General features: G+C 47.9%; 1 protein-coding gene across 3 annotated transcripts in view; it reads right to left on the bottom strand.

The window, feature by feature from the left end:
- The window catches only part of ACTN4 (actinin alpha 4), an 85,328-nt gene extending 73,619 nt beyond the window's left edge, over positions 1-11,709 (bottom strand). Inside the window, exon 1 of one of the 3 annotated variants that reach the window (XM_039363459.1) lies at positions 11,689-11,709. Coding sequence is in view for 2 of the 3 variants with exons in the window: in XM_039363451.1 (XP_039219385.1) it covers positions 9,526-9,666 (141 nt within the window). In the remaining variant the exon portion in view is untranslated. Of the gene's footprint in view, positions 1-9,525; positions 9,797-11,688 lie in introns of those variants that run through there. The other 2 variants (XM_039363451.1, XM_039363442.1) reach the window with 2 other exon arrangements.
- Between the last annotated feature and the right edge of the window lie 352 nt (positions 11,710-12,061).

Raw genomic sequence — 12,061 nt, 5'->3', positions numbered from 1 at the left:
CTGGGTCTGTGGACTGGTACTGGGCCACAGCATGCCAGCAACTGATAGATGGGGAACTCATCAAATTTGCAGACGACACCAAGCTGGCAGGAATAGCCAACACTCCAGAAGACAGGCTTAAGATACAGAAGGATCTGGACAGACTTGAACACTGGGCACTAACTAACAAAATGAAATTCAATGGTGAAAAAAGCAAGGTTCTACATTTAGGCAAGAAAAACCAAATGCACAAGTACAGCATAGGTGGCACCGTGCTCAATAGTAGTAACTGTGAGAGGGACCTCGGAGTCCTAGTAGACAATCACCTAAATATGAGCCAGCAATGTGCTGCAGCTGCCACAAGGCCAACACAGTGCTAGGCTGCATTAACAGAGGGATAGAATCAAGAACTGGTCTGCACAAACAAGCACAGCCCCATCCGCAAGATGCAAGCAGCACACAAAACCACACACCCTCCGGTCCGTGGAAAACCTGTCTCCATGTAACTGGTCCCTGGTGCCCAAAAGGTTGGGGATCTCTGTTCTAAGTAGTCCTTGACTTACGACCACAATTGAGCCCAACAGTTCTTAATGGGTTAAGTGAGTTTTGCCTCCTTTTATGACTTCTGCCACAGTTGTTAAGCAAATCACTGCAATCGTGCAGCAAATCCAGCTTCCCCCATTGACTTTGTCAGAAGCTGGCTGGGAAGGTTACAAGTGATCAAGAGACCCCGGGACACTGCAGCCACAGCTAGTCCGCAACTTACAATTCATTTAGTGACCGTTCAAAATGACAACGGCAGGCCCTGAAAAAAATGGGCTGCAGCCCGGGGATTGGGGACCCCTCAGGGAGGCACAGGAAAGCTGCAGTCAGATCAGAAACACAGTAATGGGTTCACTCAGTGGTCAGTTCACTTAATGACCCAGCTGTGGTGGCTAAACAAAAGATTACCTGTACAGAGTTAATGTTCAACAAGGTCTCCTTGCTAGAGAGGACCAGTTTACTGGTGTCAGATCTCCAAACTAGAAAAACAGAACAATTTCCGGAAGCCAAGAGATAGCCTGTTGCAGTTTTCCTTCCTACTTTATGTTGTTTCTCTTGAGTTGCAACTTTGGCTAGCCACACCCAGCTGGGGACTTAAATACTGTTACACTATCAGCTTGCTGCCTTTTTCAAAGGCCGGAACAAAATCCTTCCTATTCAAATGCATTTTTGCTGGAAGTGCTGGCCCATTAAGTGCCACTTGGAATTCTCTCTGATTAAGCAAAACTCTGAAACCTGAATCCTGCTAAGTTTTGCAAACTTTATTATTGTTGTGTTTTTTTTCTAGGCAGCTCTGCAGAACGAACGAACGGGTCAAAACAAAAGCTATCGGTCAGTCACGTCCATTTGTGCAGGTCCTACAAAGGGACGGTGGTTTGTCTCTATAAGGACCACCCGTTACATTCAAATAGTAGAAACTCAGCACCCTCGAGCACCCTGTTTTTGCAAGGTATTTCATCCCCAATTATGGGCAACAGAAATCCACCTGATGGAGGAATTTAAATATGAAACATTTAAACATTAAATATTGAAACCTTGGCAATAGCATTTGACATGCCTGTCCCTCAGAGGGGTGGCAATCCCACGCCTTTTTTTGATCTCGTAAAAACTCAAACATGCTTCCAATTCAATATTAACAGGATTTCCTCCTTATGCTCATAAACAGGAAATGCATTATTAAAAATACCTTTAAACTATCCCGGCATTAATTAACTAATTGAAGGTGAAATTCACATCAAAAAGCCTTTCAGAGACCAATCCAGGGAGCCACTATGTCTAAACCAGTGGTTCTCAACCTTTTTAATGCCACGACCCCCCAACCGGTCGTAAGTCGAGGATTACTCTACCGGTCGTAAGTCGAGGACTACTCAACTGGTGCAGCACCGTTTGCAGAACGGGACTTTTGGCGGGCTCAGCAGGGCAGAGACAGCCTGGACCATTCCTATTGGCTTTTGAAAGCCAATAGAATTAGACTCTATTCAACAGAGTCCATTCTATTGGCTTTCAAAAGCCAATAGAATAAAAGGGAGAAGCACAGCTAAGGAAAAGGGGGAAAAAAATGGCGGACTGCGTTGTTTGGCGACCCCCGTGAAATGGTCGCTCGACCCCACATGGGGTCCCGACCCACAGGTTGAGAACCACTGGTCTAAACAGAGGGGGCATTGCCCCATCAAACTGGGTAATTTAGTCTATTTTTGATATGCATCCATCAAGCCAATCATTCAAAACTACTTCTAAGCTTCAAATGTATATAGGTAATTCTCGACTTACGGCTACAATTGGGACACTTAATGCAGTCGCCAAGTGAATCCAGTCTGACTGTACAACCGGTTCTCCAAAATCGTTAATCAATTCTAGCTGGGAAAGTCATAAATACATGCCAGTCGCCAAGGACCTGAATTTCAAACAGTTCGTTAAACGAATAAAATTATCGTAAATCAAGGATAGGCCTTACAGATCATCCAGATTGGAGAAAGTGAAGTTTAATAAATCGGTGCTTTGAAGCGATTATGTCCCTCAAGGCAGCAATTTTAATAATGGCCAAGCTCTTGTTTCTTCCTGCCACCTCCCTCTTCCATCCCACACACACAGAGACAATTTCAAGGGTCAGGAGCACTTTTCATCCTGTTCGCAAAACCCAAAATGCACTCCTGTTTCTCCCTTACCCTGTCTCAACCAGAGGTGGGAGCCCCTGAGGAGGACTGAAGCAGTTATGCAAAATAGATTCCATCCAACTACCTAACTGGGAAACTGGTTCACCAAGTCAGTGGAAACACGACAGATTCGCTTCACTTCAGAAGACGGGACTTCAGCAATGATTTTCCAAGCGGGAGTTGATGGTCTTCGTTTAACTGTTTTAACGGTTTGACGGGATATTTTATTTGAACGGCTGTCAGCCACTTCCAGTCACCTGGGCAAGATGAAGTAACGTGAAAATTTCTTAAATAAATAGTAAAATAGCTAATATTGGGAGAAGTAAGACAGAAAAGAAGCAGGTAGGAGGTTCACGACATGAACAAAAAGAGCCCATTTGAGAGGAGAGAGAAAAGAGTAAAGGAGGGGAGAAGGAAGTAGGAAGGTTGGAGGAGAAGAGGAGAAGTGGGGAGAAAGGGGAGGAGAGTAGTGAAGGAAAGAGAAGAGGAGAGGGAGAAGAGGGAAGAAAGAGAAGAAAGGGAAAAAGAAGGTAGAGAAGAAGGAGTGTGGATACAGTGAAAGGGGAAATGGGCGAGCAGCATCAAAAGTCATGTGTATGTATTTATTTCATTTTATTAAAAGTATCTTATATATGAATGTAAAAATAATGTATGTTAACATCTGATAAATATCACGGTATATGTATGGGGAGAGTTTGGAAAAATAAAAAATTAAGGATGAAAAAAAAAAAGAACCAATTTGGTCTTTTTTTTTTTTTTACTCGGGGTAGGACAGGGGTGAGCTTGCAACACAACAAACAGGTAGTCCTCAACTTACAATTCATTTAATGTCCATCTGAAGTTACAACCGCACTGAAAAAAGTGAGTTATGACTGAAGTTCACGCTTGTGACTATTGCAGCGTCTCTGCAATCCAAAGTCATATATTGGCATGTATTTAGGACACCTGCAGCGTCCGGGGTTCACGTGATCACCAATTCTGACGACAAAAATCAACGGGGAGAGCCAGATTCACTTAACAATCATGTTACTAACTTCTCCACTGGAGTGAGTCACTTAACAAATGTGGCAAGGAAGGTTGTAAAAATGGGGCAAAATACACTTAACAAACCGCCTTGCTTAGCAACGGGAATTGTGGGCTCAGTTGTGGTTGTTGAGAACCACCTGTACAAGTGTGTCTAAAGGATGACTGAGAGCATGAGTAGGTGGGTGCTCTTCCTAGCTTTTTTGTTGATACTCAGGAAAAAGTGAAGAAAAAAAGCAACCAAGAGGATTAGAGGCCTGGAGGCTAGAACATATGAAGAACAGTTGCTGGAATTGGGTATGTCTAGTTTAATGAAAAGAAGGATGAGGGGGATGTGATAGCAGTCTTCCAGTATCTCAAGGGCTGCCCCAAAGAAGAGGGAGTCAAGCTATTCTCCAAAGCTCCTGAAGGCAGGACAAGAAGCAACGGGTGGAAACTAATCAAGAGAGAAGCAACTTAGAACTAAGGAGAAACTTCCTGACAATGGGAACAATTAACCAGTGGAACAACCTGCCTCCAGAAGTGGTGAATGCTCCAACACTGGAAGTTTTTAAGAAGAGACTGGACAGCCCTTTGTCTGAAATGGTGTAGGGTTTCCTGCCTGAGCAGGGGTTTGTACTAGATGACCTCCAAGGTCCCTTCCAACTTCTGTTAATCGTCTCCCCCTTCAATCTCAAGCAAAAATGGAAAAGAAGAGGCATTACGGCCTCTCCAGCACCTCCAATTTTTCACAGTGAAACAAGTTGAGGGTCATTTTCATGCGCTCTGCAAAAACTAGAATGCCGAAAGAAAGTCAGGCCGGCAGGTAAGCGAGGGAGAGTTACAAAAAAAAAAAAAAAAAAAAAAAAAAAAAAAAAAAAAAAAAAAAAAACCACACACACAAAAACCCTTTTTGTCAGTTCACTTCCCACCAGATTGTCTGTTTTTTTTTTTTTCTACATGCAGAGAGGTGGATTTGCGGGCTGGCTCAAATGTGGAATCTACAGCCCTACACACACACACACACACACACAGAGGGAAGGAGGGAGAAGGAGAAGGGAAAGAGAGAGAGGGGGGGAGAGAGAGAGAAACACACACACACACACACACACACACATCCAATTTACAACCTGAAGCAGATGCTGGTGGGAAAATTCACGCTACTCTAAGACCGGGCCAATTTTACCAAGTCTGCCCACGTAAATCGCTCAGGTGCCACGTCACCAGGACAAAAGTGGCATCCATCCCCGTAGCCAGGTGTAGCTCTGTTACGGGTTAACGTTCTGAAGGCTGCACACCTCTTCTTCGTCTTGTGTCTTGCCCCCCCACACACACACACCCCCGGGGCCTTTATTCCAAAAACTTTTGACTCAAGCAGCATTTGGAAGCAGACGCTGGCATTCGCGTCAAGCCACAGCTATGCCAGAAAAAACATGGAAAAGCTATTAGCTGCTCAGAGCTGGCATTGATTCAGCATATAGGAGTCTAGCGTAGCTACTATTTTAGCACAGCAGTTCAAACCTTGTCAGCTTTATGAGGGGATGGACTTCAACTCCCAGAATTCCCCAGCCAGCATGGCTGGCTGGGGAATTCTGGGAGTTGAAGTCCACCCCCTCATAAAGCTGCTCAGGTTGAGAAGCACTGCTTTGGGGTCTCGATTTCTGCCCAGTTCCTTAATTTCAGGGTGGGGAATAAGTACAAAACTTCAAAACTATTCCCTCTTTTCGAACGTCGCAGTCCCTGTTCGTAAAAAAGGGCCCTGTAGGGATTTTTCTCCTGCCAATTCAGAATCTGAACCGCCGCCATAACTCACTCAGCTTTAAACCCACTGGCAACTCGGATCATTTCACTGAATACCAGATGGCCAGGGTTGGCTTCCCCATATTTGCCCACAAATATCCAAAGGACAAGTCCTGAGTTAGATGAAGCCAGCCAGCCATGCCGGACTTCAGGGGGAAAAAAAACGCCTCCTGCCAAATCTTGGAGGAATTCCAAACTCACGAGAAGGGAAACTTATTTTATCCTTGATTTGCACTCGGAAAAGCCACGGTTCCGCCAGAGAAACTCTGTCCTTCCAATCCTGGCAATTCCTCAACTTACGACCACAGCTGAGACCAACATTTCTGTTGCTAAGCGAGACATTTGTTAAGTGGGTTTTGCCCCACTTTACGACCTTCCTTAAGTGAATCGTTGCAGTGGTTAATAAGTGAACCTGGCTTCCCCATTTTTTCTGCTTGTCAGAAGGTCACAAAAGAGGATCACATGATCCCGGGACACTGCAACTGAGGAGAGATTTCCTGACAAACTGAGGAGAAATTTCCTGACAAACTGAGGAGAAATTTCCTGACAAACTGAGGAGAAATTTCTTGACAAACTGAGGAGAAATTTCCTGACAAACTGAGGAGAAATTTCCTGACAAACTGAGGAGAAATTTCCTGACAGAACAATTAACCAGTGGAACAACCTGCCTCCAGAAGTTGTGACTGCTCCAACACTGGAGGTATTCAAGAAGAGACTGGACAGCCATTTGTCTGAAACGGTGTAGGGTTTCCTGCCTGAGCAGGGGGTTGGACTAGATGACCTCCAAGGTCCCTTCCAGCTCTATTATTATTATTATTAACCGTTGTAAATGTGAGACAGTTGTCAAGCATCCGAATGTAAATTGCGTGGCCATGGGGATGCTGCAATGGTTCTAAGGGTGAAAAACGGTCATAAGTCATACGTTTTCATGCCGTTGTTACTTTGAACTGTCACTAAATGAACTGTTGTAAATCGAGGACTATCTATACTCAGTGACTCAAGAAAAGGAAGAGGGCTTGACACTACACAGAAGACGAAAGCTAGTTTGGCCAATTCAGAGCTAGATGAGGATTATTTCAGACAGAAATAAATGGGAGGAACGAGAAAATCACGGCATCATGGTTACGCTTGCATGGTTACACTTCATAACAGGAACCACTCGGAACTATTTTATCGGTTTACTATTATTTATTAAATTTATCTGCCGCCCATCTCATCTAAAAAGCAACTCTGGGCGGCTTACCGCTTAATGTATTTCAACTGCATGCTACCTGACTCTTAACAATGCACAACTGAAAAACAAACAAACAAAAATAAGGAATAAAAACTAGCAAGATGACAGACACTGGAGTGGAATGGGGAAAAAAAACCCCACACCCACAGACACAAAATCGAAACGATCCACTCGCTCACTCTTGCTAAAGACCTGGGTTTTTATTTGCATTTCTCAATAGGCCTTACAAACAAGTGAGATCTGTGTATCTACAAACGATCCAGAGGCACCCATGCTGCCATAACAAGACCACCCACCAAGGTCAGGAGGGGGGGGGGGGGAAATAGTAACACAACAACTTCAGACATCTCGGAGTTCACATCTCTGCTGCCTGCAGCAAGCCTCGCTCTCTGAAGCTAGAACAATTATGCAATTTTCCAAGATTCGAGGCACCAAAATGCATGCATATGCTTCTGACTCAGGGGTGAAGGAGTTGGGAGGAGTTTAAAAATACAACCTGGATTTAGCTGAGACTCGCACCCAAAATGCACAGAGAGATGCAGAGCATTTTGCTAGAGAATTCATGCCACGGTGTTTTAAGATTTCTGACTGTCCCGAAACTGTTGTTTGCATGTACAGGTAGTCCTCAACTTACGACCCCAACTAAGCCCAACATTTTTTATTTTGTTACATCACTGGCAGTAGAAGTAAGAGGCAGGGATATTTGCTGCTTTTGTAAGAGAGAGGCCAGGAACTGGATGGGTCAGCTCCATCGGACATGAGGGCTGACCTTGGGGACAAGGCTGGAAACAGGAAGGCAAGTGAGGGGCGGGACAGGAACTCTTTGATCCCAGGGCCAACCAAAACCAGGCAATATTGGTGCCTTCTAACTACAAAGGGGTGGGGGGGAAAAAAAGGGAAACGAACTTAAAATGTAGCAATCATCTAAAATTAGTGCCTGGGATAAATTACAATTGTACTGCATTATTATTATTACACCTGACATAGCCGTATTTATAACAACATATATTTATTCATATATTTATAATTACTGTTCCTCCCTCGGGAACTATATTGTTCAAATGTAAGCCGAATCAGGAAAAAAAAAGGGGGGGGGGAATAGAAAATATTTTCTGCTCTTCTGCAAGACAGTGACTATTCAAAGCATCGCTTATATGGGGCGGGAGGGCGATTAGGAGAATTTTGCTCCAAAGCAACCCCCGAACCCCCATGCCATTTTCATACTTGGAAGATGTACAGGCACCCCAATCGACTCATAGTAGCTCCAAGCTCCCAGGGGATGGGGTTGCAGTTGAAAAAGTCAGTTTTTCCCACACTCACAAGCTAAAAAGATGGGGGGGAGCAGTTCTAATCTCACATCTCACCCCACAGTGCTGGATGAATAATTGTCTAGGGAAGGGAGGGAGGGGGGAGGAGGCTGGCTGGCAGCCCTTTGGCAGGCAAATGGAAGTGCCCCACCCAGCACTACCGTTCCTTTCTCTCCCTGCCCTCCCCCACTTTATAGGCAAACACCAGTCACCCTGACTGGCAGCCAAGCTTCATGCCCTCTAGGAAGGTAATCCAATTCTGACCCTGCAGGTCAGCCATGCCACCTTCTCCACCCCTCCCCGCCCCCCCCTGCAAGCATGCAGCATTTCAGGCCAGACATCACGGGTTCACACGCCCCTGCCTTTCCAAATCTCGCCCGGACAGGCCTGAAGTCTACAGAGCCATTCGCCTGGCAGCCTCCAAGCCAACCCCCTAGGCTGGCTCCGGTGCCCACATACAAAGCATCCGGGACGCCCCTCCCAAGGCCAACCTGGAGCAAAGGGTCCCTGTCTTCAATGGAATACCCTCTGGAGCTTCGGTTGGCTCAAGCCCTGCCACTTTTCCTGATTTAATCCTTTGCCCCTGCCTGGGGTGCAGCTTCCACGCCAACTTGGGGTGCTCCAAATTCTCATGCTCCCCTCCAGCAGAAAACCCCTGGAGCCTGCTCCCCACCCCCACCCCTTTTCTTTCCAACCTCTGCATTGCACATCCAAGCCAGGACTCCAAAGCCCATAGATGCCTACAAGGCCAGCCCCGCCTCCAAGGCACGGCCAGTTTCTCTCCTTCGCAGCCTACCCCCCCCCGTCGGCCCATTGCCCAGGCGCACCCCGTGGAGGTGCCAAGCGCCCTGTTTCCACCACCCCCCCGCCTTCCCCAAACCGGCTCCTTCCTGGCCGTTGACTCAGGACCACTCCCAGCCAGCAGGGCTGGCGGATCGCGCTGCCCCAACCTGGCGCTGGCTGGCAGCCCCCGTCCTTTCCCCCGGACGGCACCTGGCGCGGGATCAGGCGCGCCCGGTCGTCGGGTGAGCCGCCGCGATTGCGGCTCCCCCCCCCCGAAACCCGGGCTCCCCTCCTCTCTCCACTCAGCCCTCCCCCCCAGGCATGCCTGCCCCGCAAAGCCCCAGGCAGGAAGGCGAATGCAGGAGGCAGCAAACTCGGGTCGGCTCTTCATTTCTCTCGCCCCCCCGCTCCCCGGGCGTCCTGCCCCCCCCCCAGCCGTTTCCCTCTCCAGCCACGAGACGCGATTTGAGCCCCCAAAAGTTATCCCGGCCCTTTTGCAGGGCGAAGCCTCCTCCGCTTGCACGCGCTCCCCTTCCACGCGGGGAGAATGCCCGCGGGTGGCTGGGCGGGCAGGCGAGCACCTTCCCTCCCCCCACCCCCGTGCATCGCCTTCGAGGAGAGCAAGCACTCTGCCCATGCCCAGAGGCGCCCTCGCCTTCCCGATTCTCCAGTTGGCGGCTGCTTCTCTACCCACCCCCCACCCCAATTGCCCGCCCGCCCTCACCTTGCGCTGCTGCTTCTCCCAGGCCGGGTCGAGCAGCAAGTCCCGATCCCAGTCGTCCTCCTGAGCCATGTAGTCGCCGATGCCTGGACCGTTGCCGCCGTACTGGTAAGAGGGTTGTCCGGCGGCGTGGTCATCTACCATACTCTCCGCTGGCGCGTGGGGACTCCGGACTCGAGGCGAGGGAGAGGCGGAGGAGGAGCAGCAGCAGACGGAGAAGCAGCGCCCACCTCCGAGCGCGGCGGCTGCACGGACCGACTGACGACGGCGCGCCCCAGCGGGGCCGCTGCGCCTGCGCCGCCCCGCCCACGGCCCGAGGAAGCCCCGCCCACGGGAGAAGACAAGAAAGCCCGCTCTTGCCCGGCCGCCGACCAATCCTCGCCACTTTTGGCAAAGCGCAGGCGCTTCCGGCCGGGCCCGCGCAGGCGTAGAAGAGGCCCTCCGCGAGCGGGAAGAGCGAATGCCGCGTTGGGGATCGTCCCTTTGCGGTCCGCGGGCTCAGCGTGCCCAAGTGCGCGTGCGCGAGGGGTTCCCAATCCCACGCGGCTGGGAAAGTTTGCGCCTTTTTTTTTTTTGGCGTCTGCTGCGTTGATGGGCTTGCTTTTCATTATGGCTTCAGATTAAAAAAAGGCTTCATCGGGAAATCATGAACGTGGCGGGTTAAAGTGGCCCTTTGATTCATGATTAAGGCAAATTCTTGCACAGTGTTTCTCAACCTTGGCAACTTTTAAGATATGTGGGCTTCAACTCCCATAATTCTGGCTGGGGAATTCTGGGAGTTGAAGTCTACCTATCAAAGAATTCTGGGAGTTGAAGTCCAGCTATCCGGGTGGGGAATTCTGGGAATTGAAGTCTAGCTATCTGGTGGGGAATTCTGGGAGTTGAAGTCTAGCTATCCGGGTGGGGAATTCTGGGAGTTGAAGTCCACCTATCAAGGAATTCTGGGAGTTGAAGTCCAGCTAACCGGGTGGGAAATTCTGGGAGTTGAAGTCTAGCTATCTGGGTGGGGAATTCTGGGAGTTGAAGTCCACCTATCAAGGAATTCTGGGAGTTGATGTCTAAAAGTACACAGTGTTGAGATACAATGCATTAGGGGTTGTATCTTCCCTTCTAGTAACATCTATAATGATTGCATGACATTTAATGACAGTCATTCAGTGAATACTTTAGGCCATGGCATCTCACTATCGGGGAAGAAATTACGAGATAAAATAATCCACGCTGATTTTTAACAATAGCAACTATTTTTTTAAAAAAGGGGGGGGGGGATTGTGTATGGCTTGCATTTGGATTGTGTTGTTCAGTGGAGGATTTGACCACTTCCTTTCTCGGTGCAAACTTGAGGTTACAATTTAAGGAACTTGTGGTTTAAAATAACCCGAGGTTGTTTCTGCTTCCCTAACAGACAGTCTCCAGTGCTAAAGGACTTCAGGAAAGTGACCTTTGCAGTCTTAATTTTTCCTTCCGCATCAGGGATCACAGGATCTGCTCAGCTGCTCAGAAGTGAGGAATGGAGCAACCAACCCCCAAGGCAGGTTTTATTGATTTGAAGAAATGCAGGCTCCATTTATGGAATCTGCTCATCCTGCCCCAGATAGTCTATTATGGCGTGGCTCCTAACACCTCTCAAATGAGATTTGCACCTAACGATGTGAATACTGGCTAAGGGATTCCTGGAGATGAATCAAGTCCACATGTTGCTTGCTAATTCAATTGTCTGTTCAACAATCCTGTTAAGACAGTCAGCAATTCTGTTGCTTTGCTGCGATCTGGTGACCATGCAGCCCACAGTTTAAATGCAGAGTTACATTTAATAAACTAGCGGAAAACAAACCAACCAGCAGACAAGGTACATTAAAATCAGAATGGGTGTGTGATTTTTTTTCTCCTCCTCATAGGCAATTATTACTTGGGAAAGGGACAATTCTGGTGAAAATCACAGCCGGGCAAAACATGTTCATTCCCAACCCCACCCACCCCTGCCTTGAACTGCAGTACATGTCCCTATTCTTCTTTCTTACTTCAGAATTAACTCGTAAACCACAGGCAAATTAAACATAGTCATACATTTACCATAGCCTGTAGTTTGCCTAGAAGGCTATGGCAATGATAGGTTGCCAAGACACCTAGTTTGCTAATCACAGACAACACTCTTGAAGTTCTTACCTTGCTAGGGATAAGACTCTTGTTTCAAAACTATTGCATGCCGCTTTCATCCCACAGAAAGTCTTCAAGACGCCACTGCAAGAGATAATACAGCTGGTCCTCCACTTATGTGACCACAATTAAATCCCAAATGTCCATTGCTAGGCCGGGCAGTGAGTTGCAGTTATTTTTAGGATCTTTCTTTTTTTTTTTTCCTTTCTTCGCCATAGTTAAGCAAATCAGTTAAGTGAATTTGACTTCCATTGACTTTGTTTGTCAGAAGCCGGCTGGGGAGATCGCAAAGGGTGATCATATGACCTCAGGGCGCTGCGAAGGTCATAAAAACATGACAGTTACTAAGCTCCCCAGTTTTAACCGCCTGGCCCTGGAGATG

The sequence above is a fragment of the Crotalus tigris genome, unplaced genomic scaffold (assembly GCF_016545835.1).
Source record: "Crotalus tigris isolate CLP2741 ecotype Arizona unplaced genomic scaffold, ASM1654583v1 scf7180000017590.881132, whole genome shotgun sequence".
In the NCBI taxonomy this organism is placed as follows: Eukaryota; Metazoa; Chordata; class Lepidosauria; order Squamata; family Viperidae; genus Crotalus; species Crotalus tigris.
Note: the sequence above shows the minus strand (reverse complement) of the source record. Positions and strands in the feature narration are given on the sequence as shown.